This window comes from Carlito syrichta, unplaced genomic scaffold (assembly GCF_000164805.1).
Source record: "Carlito syrichta isolate Samal-C Ts95f unplaced genomic scaffold, Tarsius_syrichta-2.0.1 Scaffold309463, whole genome shotgun sequence".
NCBI lineage: Eukaryota > Metazoa > Chordata > Mammalia > Primates > Tarsiidae > Carlito > Carlito syrichta.
This window is the reverse complement of record NW_007253559.1, coordinates 594,915-608,963: the sequence shown is the minus strand read 5'-3', so window position 1 is coordinate 608,963 and position 14,049 is coordinate 594,915. Positions and strand designations below refer to the sequence as shown.

At 34.4% G+C, this 14,049-nt stretch overlaps 1 protein-coding gene across 15 annotated transcripts in view; it reads left to right on the top strand.

The window, feature by feature from the left end:
* The window catches only part of NRXN1 (neurexin 1), a 701,758-nt gene that overhangs the window by 157,742 nt on the left and 529,967 nt on the right, over nt 1–14,049 (top strand). For all 15 annotated transcript variants that reach the window (XM_021717193.1, XM_021717192.1, XM_021717189.1 and 12 more), the window contains one exon: nt 853–972. In XM_021717193.1, the coding sequence (XP_021572868.1) occupies nt 853–972 (120 nt within the window). The remainder of the gene's footprint in view (nt 1–852; nt 973–14,049) is intronic.

Below are 14,049 nucleotides of genomic sequence, written 5' to 3'. Positions count from 1 at the left end.
TGAAACCCCATAATACACAGTGGAAACCCTAAAATAACATATTTTACATTTTTGTGCTGTTATTTGGGTTCAGATTTCATTTTTTTCTTTCTTGAACATTGTGCAAGAAGCCTAATTTTGTAGCATAGTTTGGATAAAGGCTTTCAGTCTTGAATATGTTTGTATAGTGATTGCCTTTAGTGCTTTGATCATGCTTTTTTTAGTTCTTTGTTTTTCAGTGTTCTACTTATGATAGACTAGCATTTTTTAAAACTTGTATGTTAAATGGGGGCATGTCATTTATACAGAGTTTTTCATTTTCTGTTTAATTGCATGAAGTTGTTAAAGCATGTGAATTGATACTTGCCAACATACCTATCCAAACATTCAGCAATCATGACTTTATTCATAGTCTGTGCAGGAAATCTTTTGAAACCTCTAGGGCATTTTTGCATAACTCTTTTCAGTTATTTTGCCAATCTTATCTCAATTTCATGAAGTTATCTCCATTTCTCATGACGTCTCTATTCATTGGTCAGAAGTTAAGGAGATCCATTCATTTCCTAAAATCCAAATGGTAACAAAGAATTATTGATGATGGAATGAAATTATCTGCTACTGCAATCATACTGCTTTTACTACTTGTTGGTTTAGTTTATGATTATGATGTATTTTAACCTATACTTGAAACTTAAGAAAATCTTCATATTACAGCTTCTCAGTTCCTAATTCAGGTGTGTGAACTGGAACTTTCAAAACTGGTTTGGACATGTCATTTGAGGTGTTGGCAACTACTATATGTGATCTAGCTCATGTATAAAACATGTTTGGATTTTTCTAAAGAACCCAAGTTTCTTTTGGATTGCTTTGCAGGGCCCAGCACAACCTGCCAAGAAGATTCATGTTCCAATCAAGGTGTGTGCTTGCAGCAATGGGATGGCTTCAGCTGTGACTGTAGTATGACTTCCTTCAGTGGGCCACTCTGCAATGACCGTAAGTACCTGTCATATGGACCGATACTTGCCATTGCTTCCAGTTAGTTGCTGTTTGATATTGTGGTCTAAAACTCAGACTTATAGCATCTCTGAGTCAACTGAACTGTCATAACCAAGAGAAGCAGTTGTTTCTACAGAAAGGACTTTTTGAAATACTAAATTATTAAACAAGGATCCTGGTGGCTAAGTTCTGTGATGATTCTTTGGTTTTCAAATATTTATTGTATTTTTTTATTACTAATGGTGGTCACCTTGTTCGAAAGAACTTTCTTGCTTTCCTATATATGACAATTATCTCCTAGTTTTTGAAATAATCTTTATTTTTATAGTAATATTTAGTTTCATAAGATTGTGTCTTGAGGGCTATAATTTTAGTGAATAGTTATAGCTCATTTCTCTCTCCACATCTCTTTAAGCCCACTGCTGTCTTTTACTATAAAATATGCTTAAACTTTGGTCTTCAGGTATTTGCTCTTGTGTTTTAGCCAGTTGTGGTTTTTACCTCTTTAGTCTTACAATATAAACATGGCAATAAAACACAACATTCACATTATAGCATGGCATATTTGCTAGTACCTAATTTAACGTCATAGCAGTGAGGATTTGAAGATGAAATTAATTGGCCTGTAGAATTAAGTTCTGTGTCTTAATGTTCAAAGAGATCCATATTTAGCGTACTCCATCAAAATGATAAAAGCATTTCCTATAAAACATTGCATTCTGCTATATTAAGAGACTGTTCCTGACAAAGCCTCCTGGTTTTAAGCTAGAGTACAAGCTTGATGTGGTCAGTGCTACAGTATTTAAGCTAAAACTCCAGAATGATGGGATAGAGGATACAGGAATTAAAGGTTTGGACTTCCCACAAGAGGCTGGATTTAAATGTGGATTTAAAGACTAGAGTTTGTTCATTTTGACCTTTGTCCATTTGTGACTCTATTCGTGTCAAAAAATATGTTTATCACAATGTCAACAATGGGGTCAAACTAAATTATTCCATTGAACTGAGTTTTTGCAGCATAGCAATATAGTTCAATTCACAAGCTGTCTTCAGATATCCTGTCCAAAATGTTAACTATAGGAAAAACAGACAACTAATACTAAGTAAAATTACACTTGGGAGAGGCTTTTAATGACCATGCTACCATGAATAAAGAAATATTTGGTCTCCATTCTATAGTGTCACCTCCCATAGATTTATAGTAAGTTTACAGAAATAAACTTGAATTCAAATGATCATACATTTGCAAACACTGTATTTCTGCAAATTAAATCACACAAACAATAACCCCATTTGGGGTTCTATAAGTAACTTTACATAAAGTCCAAACAAATACTTACATATACATAAAGCAAAGAAAATATGAACACCTTATCTGTGCTTCTAATAAAGATATGCATACATGTCTACAGGGAGGTGACTTCTTGCATTTTCTCCTGCCCCATAGAAAATGACATAAACTTATTTTAAGGGAAACTAGAAGACTGAAAATTTATTAGGATTTTTATCATGGCAAATTTTTATCCTGATTCTGATCCTGACAGATGTATGACTACATGTGGTAGTTGAGAAGGCTTTTTTGGTGTGAAAATATTTTTCATTTTGCTAAAGAAGTTTTTCTGCCAAACTTTGCTTAATCTAGTTTCCATGTTTTACAAAACAGTTGCCATTTGGTTGTGGCAGACTGTGTATCCTCATATACCAGTTAAATATAAAGAATATAATTTTCTGTATGTATTTGTTAGACTTTTCCTAAAGGAACATCAAGATTCGACCTCGAGTATCATGCTGTTTTCGAGTCATTTTTACAGAAAACTATTTTAATGCTGCTCTTGGGTGATACTACTGGTGATGACAATGATAAGGCTATTTATTATTTTCTTGTAAATAGGTAAATGTCATTCCATAAATGTGTCTTCTGATATGCCTCTTGCACAAAACAGCATTAAAATTACTTTGGAGAGCTCTCAGAATACATGCATTTTGATTAAATCATTACCTCTTAGTGGGTTTTCTGGAAATGTGAAATGGTTTCTTGGTTTGTACATTGGATTTTTGGTGGTGAGGATACGTAGTTACAAATCAATATTTAAATGCACATCTTATTTTATATCCATTATAATTTGTAGAAGATAGAGTAGTAAATTTTTACTTTGAAAACTATGCAAATAACATGGCAATAGAAGTATCTTGTGACATTTTCCTCACTTTTTAAATTGATCAAAATAAGTCTTGTCTCTACATCGCACTGTTTTTTCTGTAAGTTACACAAATAGAATTAGTGTGAGTCCTGGGATTTTTAACAAACTCCTTTTCTGTATAGAGATTTACTTTATTTTATTTTTTTAAAAAGCCATTTAGGACATTTCATTTCTTAATGAAATTTTTGTCTCTAGCTTGGTTATTTATTCATAAATTCTGTGACTGTAGCCTCCAACTTAATAAGAAACAAAACAGAAAATAGAAATAAAACTTTGTAAGAGGGGAAAGGACATACCACATTACAAATGAGACCCCCTTCCCCAAAAATAGAATTTCTAAATGTCATCTCTGTGATAAGTTTCATAGGGTGGGTTAGGATAACTAGAAAATTGTATTTATGTTAGCCTGGAGATATAATTAACAATGGGAAGATGGGAATACTTTATACCTTGTAAATGTAATCTTGGATAAATCATACTAATTAATTGAACTGAAAGAAATCTTTCAAGAAAAGAGTTGCTAGGCAAAATGATGCCAAAGGCTGTTTTTAAAGAAACTGTGAAACCCTTTCTTCTCTGGAAAATTACCATCTAAATTATCTCATTGGCAAAAACAAGTACTGTGTGTGTGTGTGTGTGTGTGTGTGTGTGTGTGTGTGTGTGTATGTGTGTATGTGTGTATGTTTGTGTGTATACGGTAATATCATATGTTCAGCTCCTCAATTTTTCACCCATATCAATACCAAATTTTTAGCTCTTCTATATTATTTTTCTGGTTTAATTTTTTGGTTATCTCCCACTTCTTATTTCTCCCTTCTCTAATCCATCCTGTGCTTTTCTATCAGTTGTGTTCTTTCTTCCATTCTCTCTAGTTTAAATGTCATCATTCTCTCTTAATTCTCTTAACCAGGCAATATTTTTTCCTCTCTGACTTTCTGTAGAACTTTGTTTATGCTATTTTATCACCCATTACCTTCTACCTTACAGTTACTTTTGTTCAGCCTTATCTCCCTCTAGGATTGTATGCTTCTCCAAGGAACAATATTTTTCTCTCTTTTCTTGGCTTAAACGCCCAGTGTTTTGTTTAGTATGCTGCATCTAATTGGTGATAATAGTAATTAACTAAATCAATATTCACTAGATGCATGAAACTTGTATAGGGATTTCTAATATATCTTCAGTGGTCAACACTACTCTCCAAGTTAATCAGTCTGGAGTTCATGGACCTTGATGGTCTGACCCCAGCCTTCATTTCCATACTTATCTATTGCAGAGCCTTGTCCATATGGCATGTTACTGCCAATTTACTTACTCATAGCTTTCTGAACAACATTACACTTTCCAATTTCCTCACCATTGCTTATGCTAATTTCTCCACCTGGAAAATGCACTCATTCCACCTGGAATGCATTTCTTTCGCTATCTCTGCTTGAAGAAATATAATTTCCTTTTCAACCTCTACTTCAACTGTTTTGTCCCATGGAAACTTCCTTAGTTTTCTGAGTTTGGCATTACATTTTCCTCGACTGAAATCTTAGGGCAACAATGTGCTGCACTGCAGCGTATGTTGTAGCTATTTGTGAACTTTCTCTGGGATGTAATCATTTACTGAGCACTTACTATGTGCCAGATTTGTGCTAAGCGTTTCCATACATTATATAAATTTTATGTATCATCTATTCATGTTCGCACACCTATTCACTATCATCAAACCAGTGAGCTATACAAGAATCCTTTTCTGCTTACACCCAGTGGTCCAAAATAGAATGTAACTATATTAGCTCATTTAATGTCAGGTTGGAGAAGATGAATATGCCTATGATCACACAGAAAATAGTGAACATAGTAACATTGTCACATTACATTAGTATAGAAATGTTGTGTGCCAAATTACAGCTCAGCTTCAATGATATCTGTTACCATAAGGGAATAATACATCATAGTACTGTTACTTTGGTGCAATGGCTTAGAAGGGTGTGGACACTGTTATTCAAAGACTATTTTTGGAATTCTAAACTTTGTCGGGAGAAAATCTTTCTGATAGGAATCTATTGTTCTTTTGCATGAAAATCAGAAATTCCACTGAAACAAGGATGAAATGCAAATGAACTGTGACTTTTTACCATGACATTAAAAAATATCCTCAACTTTGTTTTTCACCTTCCTTTGTTGTTTGTGAGCGAATCTAATATCCAATGTCTGAGCATCAATATTTGAACGGATGGAAGTGAGTCATAACCCATAAAAATAACTAGAATCCAAGTAACAATATTTCTTCCCCATTTGGAGTTGCCAGTAGTATTAAGCTATGAGCTGATTTGCAGCCAGTGTCATTTAAAGCTGAATAAAATTTAGCAATTAGCTATGTCCACAACCAAATCCTCATTGTGAGTATGGTGAATCTTATTAACCTTGAATTATTCAAGCATTTCTAAATGGAAGCCCTTAAACTGTTTAAAGCAATTCATAAACAATATTTACTGATAACACTTAAAAAAAAAACTATCTATGGGGATACAGGGTTAGACCCATCTCAGGTTAAATCAAACAGGATTAAAATACTGTTCATACTAAGTCAAAAAATAAAATAAGACAGAAAAGAAAGTGTAATGTATAATATATAAACATAATATATAGTAGAAGTGCTGTCTTCTATTTTGTATAAATTTATCTTCATTATTCTTATTGGTAATAGACATCATAAAAGTACATGCATAAAGTATACATTGGTCTTTTTTATATTACTGTTAGGTAGTTAAATAATAGTTTCAGGCTGTATCTATCTAAGATAAGTTAAGTAGGGAGAAAACCTCCAAAACAAGGAGTAGTGCATTGCTGCATTTGAATTATCCAGAATTAGTCTCTTGCACTGTTCAGCAGCTGGGTTATCCATAACTCTAAATAGCCTTTAACTGTGTGGATGCTGCCACTTCCCCCCCCCCCCAGAAATAAAAAAGGAATAAGGCCCAGTTAAAATGTTTCTTTGCTTATAGATTTTCCTGCTAGTATGCTCTAATTGTTCTGGCTTGATTAAAACTCTGGCTGTGTAGACCTTAATTTGGCTCTTATGTTAGCAATCTTCACCATGGGTCTTATATAAATATGGAGGTGGCCTTCTATGTTGACATTACTGTGGTAATCATATCCTATCCCACCACAGCCCAACTAACCAAAGCTGTATCAAGAGAAGATTTTGCCAATTACCTAGGTTAACTATCCTCAAGGGATGACTATGGTTCTAATTATCACCAGGTGCTATTTGACCATAGCCAAATGTCTAAATACTTTTCTTTCTGTGTGAGTGCATCGTGCTCAGGTTTTTCATGTTAATTTCCATCTGTAGCAATAAAGTAGGTGTAGAATCCAGGTTAGGGTGGGGATATTGCCTTAAACTGAGGTGATGATTTTTGAAACTTGAGGCTTTTAGGATTACATTTACTTTTAAAATAGATCTTACTTATCTAAAAATGATGTACCGAAAGGCTTTGTGCAACAAATGAAGATAAATCATTATCAGAACACTACATAATACCAAATAAGCACAAATAATACATAACTTAGACGCTATTAATCAAGAATACATATAAATAGGATAAAATGAGAAATAATTCTCAGCTTTATGGAATCAAATTATCATGAACGTTTTCTAAAGTATAGGATTAAACATAATTTGCTTAGACTTTATGAATTATTTTATTTTATAAGAATACTATTATGGATTTGAAAGGAAGTGTTGGATCAGGCCTAGGTTGTTTATATACTTGCTTGCTGGGGATATGCCTAGCTACTGCATAGAAAGAACTAGGAAAATTTTCCATCAACATATTTTAAGGCTAATAGCATCATTAATATGTATTATATCATGTTTTTTATATTTTATAAAGCTTCCCTTGTTATTCTTCAAAAAAATCATATTTTTTTGTTTTATTTTTTCTGTATTTTATTTTAAAGATGTGAGTTACAAGTCAGGATTAGGTACACAAGTGGTCTACGTGCAGGTGGAGTTTGGGACTCCCACCGGTCCTCACTTCCCCTGGTTTAGGTTGAGGTACCCTTAGTGATGTTATGTGATCCCCACCCGGCAGTGCCCCGCTACTGCTGATCCCTCTCTTGTGGTATTGTGATAAATGTTCAGGACCTATTTATCAGGGAGAACGTGTGGTATTCAGTTCTTTGTTTCTGTACTAGATCACTGAGTTTGATCGACTCTAAATCCATCCAAATCATATTATTTTTTATTTAAAAATGAGAATACTGAGGCATGGATAACTTTTTAAATTTTATGGATACATAATAGTGGTCCATATTTATGGATACATGTGATGTTTTCATACAAGCATATATTGTATAATGATCAAATCTGGGTAAGCTGAATATCCATCACCTAAAACATTTATCATTTCTTTGTTATTTAAATGATATTAAATATATCATTTAATATTTCTTCTAGCTGTTTTGAAGTGTGAGATAAACTATTGTTAACTATAGTTGCCTTGTTGTGCTATCAAACACTGGATCTTATTCTTTCCACCTAACTTTTTTCTTTGTACTCATTAACCAATCCTTCTTTATCATCCTCTCCATACTACCTTTCCCAGCTTCTGGTAACTATCATTCTGTTCACTACTTCTATGAGATCAATTTGTCTAGCTTCCACATATAAGCAAGAACCTGCAATATTTGTCTTTCTGTGCCTGGTTTATTTCACTTAACATAATGCCCTCCACTTCCACTCATATTGTTGCAAATGACAACATTTCATTCTTTTTTTTTTTTTTTTTTTTGAGTAGGAACCTCACTCTGTCTCCCAGGCTCAAATACAGTGGCACACTCAACGGCCACCACACTCGACCAACTGGGCTCAGGCGATCCTTCCACCTCAGCCTTTCAAGTGGCTGGAAGTACAGGCATGCACCACCACACCACAAATTTTTGATTTATTGTAGAGATGAGGTCTCACCAAGTTGCCCAGGCTGGTCTTGAACCCATGGGTTCAGGCAATCTTCTCACCTCGGCCTCCCAATGTGCTGGAATTATAGGCATAAGCCACCATGCCCGGCCTAACTTCATTCTTTTTATGGCTGAATAATATCCCATTGTGTGTATGCAACATATTTTTAATTCACTTATCCACTGATAGACATATAGGTTGATTTCTTATCTTGGCTATTATGAAAACTGCAGCAATAAACATGGGAGCACAGATATTTCTTCAATATACTGACTTCCTTTTCTGTATATATATATTTCTGTATATATATATATATATATATATATATAGTCATTTTAACTAGAGTGAGATGATATCATATTCTGGCTTTGATTTGCATTTTTTCTGATGATTAGTGATTTTGAACACTTTTTCATATACTTGTTGGCCATTTGCATGTCTTTTGAAAAGGATATACTGAGATCTTTTGTTCATTTTAAAAATTGAATTATTTGTCATTTCCCTGTTGAGTTGTTTAAAGTGCTTTTATATTCTGGTTATCAATTCTTTGTTGGGTGAATTGTCTACACTTTGCTGATGGTTAGGCATGGACAGTTTAAGTGACTTCTTTGGGCTTACATGGCTGGTAATTGGCATAAACAGAATCTGAATATGTCCATATGTCTTCAAGGCCATATTCTTTTTGCATCAACAATCTCTGTTAAAAAGGGCTAGATTCTATATTAATGCAGTTGAAACTCCCCTGCTGCAAATTTCCCTGGAGAAGTTAGTAATGAGTGGACTTTAACACTATGCGATGTTTTTTCATGCTTTTCTGACTATTATTTCTTAGATTTAAATTTAAGCACTGTGCTGCATGAAACATGTTCTTTCCTTCAACCATTCAGTTGCTGCTTCTAAGGATGAGTTAAAAATCAGAGTGAGCTGTCAAAGGCATACTGTCACTAACTTCCAGTTCTATTATTAAAAAGGTACTGATTACGAAAGAGAGATGGGAATTTCTGTGATTTTTCTATGACAGCCTTTCTGAATTTCTCAAAAATAATAATTGAATGTTTGATAATGAAATCAGGCAAAACATTTCCCACAGTACTTTTGCTTGAATCAAATTTGCAGTGTATATTTTGGGAAAAGAACTGCTAAGATTCAGAATTGTGTTGACCAATGGATGTGAAACAAGTGTTTCATTATGTTAATTACACCAAAGTTTTTTCTTTATACAGTGGGTGATGTAGAAAGATAAAAAAATTAAGTTAGACATTAGCAGTGTTGTCTTTGAAGTTCTTTGGAAGATACGCAAGAGAAACACAAGATAATGCATGAAACCCAGATAATGAAAAGTTACTTCAAGATTAATAGTAAAGACCAAGGGTCTCTCATTTGTAGGGAAAAGAAAGCCTGGGGAAAATGTGTGGAGTCCAGAAAAAGGTCAAGGTAAAAATAATGTTGTGCTTGCATTAAGGAATAATTCAAGTCATAAGGAAAAAAAAATTACTGAAGAAAATACACCTTGTCCAGTGATCCTTTTTTCTTTCCTGTACAAAGCATTCTGTGTCTTTAATGAGATTTACTGTAGCAATTAAAAAGTGTAGAATTCTTTTATGGGGAGGAATTTTATGGTCTTCTCTCCAGCTCTGTGATGTTATACATTTTTACTTCTCTGGTAGCATTCTACAGCAGCATGAAGTACAAGGGTGATCTGTTAGCACTGGGTATTATGGATTGTATGATTTTAATGACCCTAATGATCTAAATTCACATCTCTCAGAAAATAGCCTGTAGAGCGTGAAGCTTAATCTCCCCAGGATTTGCTGAGATAGGAAGGTACAAAGGCGTTTCTTAACTTAAAATGCTTTTAGAATGGAACATGTTTCATAAAAGGATCAGCTGTTATAGAAGGATGTTTTTTTAAAAAAATGGGTCGTGAACAAGGAGGAAGCTTCATTTGAAGGAGACAGTGGAAACTGTTCGCGTAGGTGTGAACGCTTCTTATAAATATATAACATATGACCCTTGAGGGAGAGAAACAGATGGAATATGTAGCGGAAAATAAAGAATGCATTTTGTTTGTTTTTTTTCACTCGAGTGGTACAGTGTATATTTTAATATTTAGCAATTTTCCTGTTTGGAAGCTTTCAAGACCTCATCTGGATTCCAGCAGCTCATGGCAATGCTGACATTGTGAACAGTGTTGGGTAAAAGCAGGCGATGGAATTTGTTTGCAAAGCCAATTCAGGTCATGACATGACATTCTAACTATTGCAACCATGTTTTTATGGCAAATCTTTGATGGTCACTTAAGTGCCTAACTTGAAGGAATTTAGAACCAAAGATCCAGATTCATGCAATCATTGCACAGTAGGAATTAGACCATGTTGCTGAAACTGTGGCGTCCATCTTTGATGACATCAATCATGAAGCTGCTCTCCTGGGTCCTATTCAGGGCAAGTGCTCCATTTTACTAAATTAAAAACAGAAAAGTGTCAGAGAAATACCATTTCCTCTCAGCTGCAGGAGACATCACAGAAGTAATTAAACTGGATTTTGGTGTGTCAGGCACATTCTTTTTTATTGACAGTGACAATAATTCTGTAAATCAAAACCTGGAAGTACTTTCAGTGTTGTTGAGGTGCTAAAGATAAAACCTAAGGTTTTCAAAATTAAATCTCATGAAACTAAAATTGATCTATAGAGTACAGTATGAGAGGTGGCTGCCTGAGTTGTGAATGCAACTTCTCTTCTGAAATTCAGTGCTTACCAGCTATACATTGATGATTATCTTTTTTTTTTCTAAAGCCATGTCCCTGAAAACTATGACATTGTGAGGATAAATAAAGTAGGTCTTCAGTACTAACTCTCATTTAAGATTTTAAGGTCTCCAGGAAGATCCTCTCTCTGCTACCTCAGTATTTTCTTTCCTAATGTCAATAGGTTTTGTGTTATTCTTATTCCTGGCATTCTTTCACTTAACTTTTAAGGTCCTCCATAATTTTCCTCAAAAAATGCTTTCTACAGCATGCTCTATTCCTCATAAGCTCTGTAATCTACTCTTTGATACAGACATGTATAGAGACACACCAATATAGTCAATTAATGTCCTCTCTGCCTTTATCTCTGCTGAATGACTCCATCCAGACTATCTTTCTCTTTTTCCCACTTCTACGCTAAGATTTAGCCCATGGAGATGGCCCAGCTCAAATCAAGTTCATCCAGAATAGTAGTCTTTGAATACTGGGTGGTTTCTACTTCTAAGTCAAAATGTTGACTGTTTAAAGGTATCTTTTTATGTACTGGGTGGTTTCTACTTCTAAGTCAAAATGTTGACTGTTTAAAGGTATCTTTTTATGTGTGTATACGTTATTTTTCAGCTATATTTTATATTCCAATCTCCTATTTTTTGTATTGTTTCTCATAGTGCCTAGCACATATTAGCAACTTAGTAATATTGAAAGATTGGGGTTTTTAAGACTTCATTAATTAACTGATTGTGTGTGTGCATGTGCCATGTGTATTTATCTTTGCTCTATAGTTTTGTTTTTTTTTAATAGAAAAATAGGCATGTATCCTTTAACATCTGGCAGGAATAATTTATTATGTTTACCACATTACTGAAAATGTATTTTTTAGTCTATATTTCTGACAGTAAAAATTCAGTGAAATTAGAATCCTATGTAGGTAAAAAGAAAGTGCTTTGAGAAGAGGAATACATGTGTATCTAGGGAGTTTGTATGTGAGTGTGTGTACGTGTATGCGTGCACACATACCACCATGGGAAATGGTGGATTTAGCAAACGTCAGTTTCTATTTTCTTTAAACTCCTTTGAAGACTTGGACTGCATAAGATCATATTAAATTTGACAAATGCTAGGACCTTTTGTCGTTTCAAAATAACTATTTTTTGTTCCCTTTACTTTTTTAAAATTTTTTTGAGTTGGAGTCTCACTCTGTTGCCCAGGCTGGAGTGCAGTGACACACTCATGGCCACCTCAGCCTCAACCTGCTGGGCTCAAGTGGTCCTTTACTTCAGTCTTTCAAGTAGCTGGAACCCCAGGCATGCACCACCATGCTCAGCTAATTTTTTTGACTTATTGTAGAGACGAGGTCTCACCAATTTTGTCAAGGCTGGTCTTGAACCCATGGGCTCAGGCAATCCTCTTGCCTTTACCTCCCAAAGTGCTGGAATTGCAGGCGAGAGCCACTGTGCCCAGCCACTTTTTTTCTTATTAATTAGCTGATACCTGCAGGAGTCATTACATCATAGTGAAATGCTAGACTTCTTATTTGATCCTTTTAATCTAAGCTTTATGATTTTGCAATATTGGAGTACTTTTCCAGCAGTAACATAAACTCTCTGGGGAAAATGATGCCATTTGTGATATAGTAATATATCACTCATGTGCCCTGCTTTAGTCTACCAGTATTCTTGAAGAATTTTCTACATGTTCCCTTTCCAAAAGCTACAGAAGAGCCAAATGTCCATCAGGTGTGGTATAATGGAATTCAAAATATTCTTGATGTTTTTCTTTTCCTTATTAAATAAGGAAAAGAAAATAACTAAAGATAGTATTTGTGCGTATCACCGTACCAAGAGCAAGAGGCTCACTTTGCCTGATTGTTTTGGCTTAGTAGTTTAGGAAAATATACCTAACATCAGCTTAATAGAATGATGAGAATAGTGACAGCATCAGAATTAGAACTTGGTTGCTGGAAGGATTGAAAAAAAATGTTTTAAAAATAAATCTCCAGAACACTAGAATTTGTCTAACTGAATCAAAAAGTACGTAGACTAGTTAGTTGTCATTTGACTAGATTAGCTGTTATTAAACTTTGGTGCCTGGATCAGCATTGTAAATATAACCTGTGAATCTGTGAGAAATTAATATTCTCAGATCTCACCCTAGACCTCCCGGACCAAAAATTCTGTGTGTGTGTGGGGGTGGGGTGGGGTGGGGGGGTGGCTCAGTATTTTAAGGAATCTGTATTTTAAGAGCTTCCAGGTAATTCTAACACATTCTCACATTGGAGCAGTATTAGACTAGATCTCTAAAATCATTTTCTTAGTCCTATGCTTTACAGATAATGAAAGACTTTGTTTCGTGAAATAAAACAAGTTTTCCCTAAAAAGGTTTTGTAGGTAAAAAATCATGACTGCATTTACAAAAGAGTTTTGATACAGTCTTGGATGTTTTAAAAACATGATGACTTAAAAATATATAAATTTTCATTTTGATTATCAGTCTCCTCAGTTGGCTGGCAATCTTGAAAATGTTTGAAAGTTCCAATTCACACTATTCCTGCTGTGAAAAATCTAGTTCAAAGCAACATTTTTCCTGCAGTATAAGGCGAATCACCAAATCCAGGTAGACATATTTCTATTCGTATTCTTTTGGGTTCTTGGAATATTATCCTGTACATTTATATCAGTAATTTGTATAGATTGGGCAGTAAAGTATTATCCTTGTCGGCAAACACATTTTAACCTAGAAGAAACTTGAGTCAACTGAACCACTGTCAAAAATTTATTTATATGAGATTCAATTTTTTTCCATAGTGTTCTTTTAATTATCTAAAAAGTTTCCCATTTTACATATCCTTACCATTTGCTAAATGGGTGTGATTTCTGTCTACTAGCAATTCCCCCGACGCAATTTCTTATCCAGTTAGCAAATATTTCAAATCTAGTAAGATCTTCATATTTCATTATTTGTCTAAATCATCGACAGTAGGATCTATATGCAAAGACTCTTCATCTAGGACCCCAGTGTGTGACTTTGAGCAAGTGATTTTTAAACTGTTTTGGCCTCAGTTTCCTCATTATAAAATGAGGGATTTGGTTTGCTTTTTCTTTAAGATCTGTAGAGTGAGGGGTCTGTGATTCATCATCACTGTATTCTTTCTCTCCTTTTTTCCCCTCAACCCTCA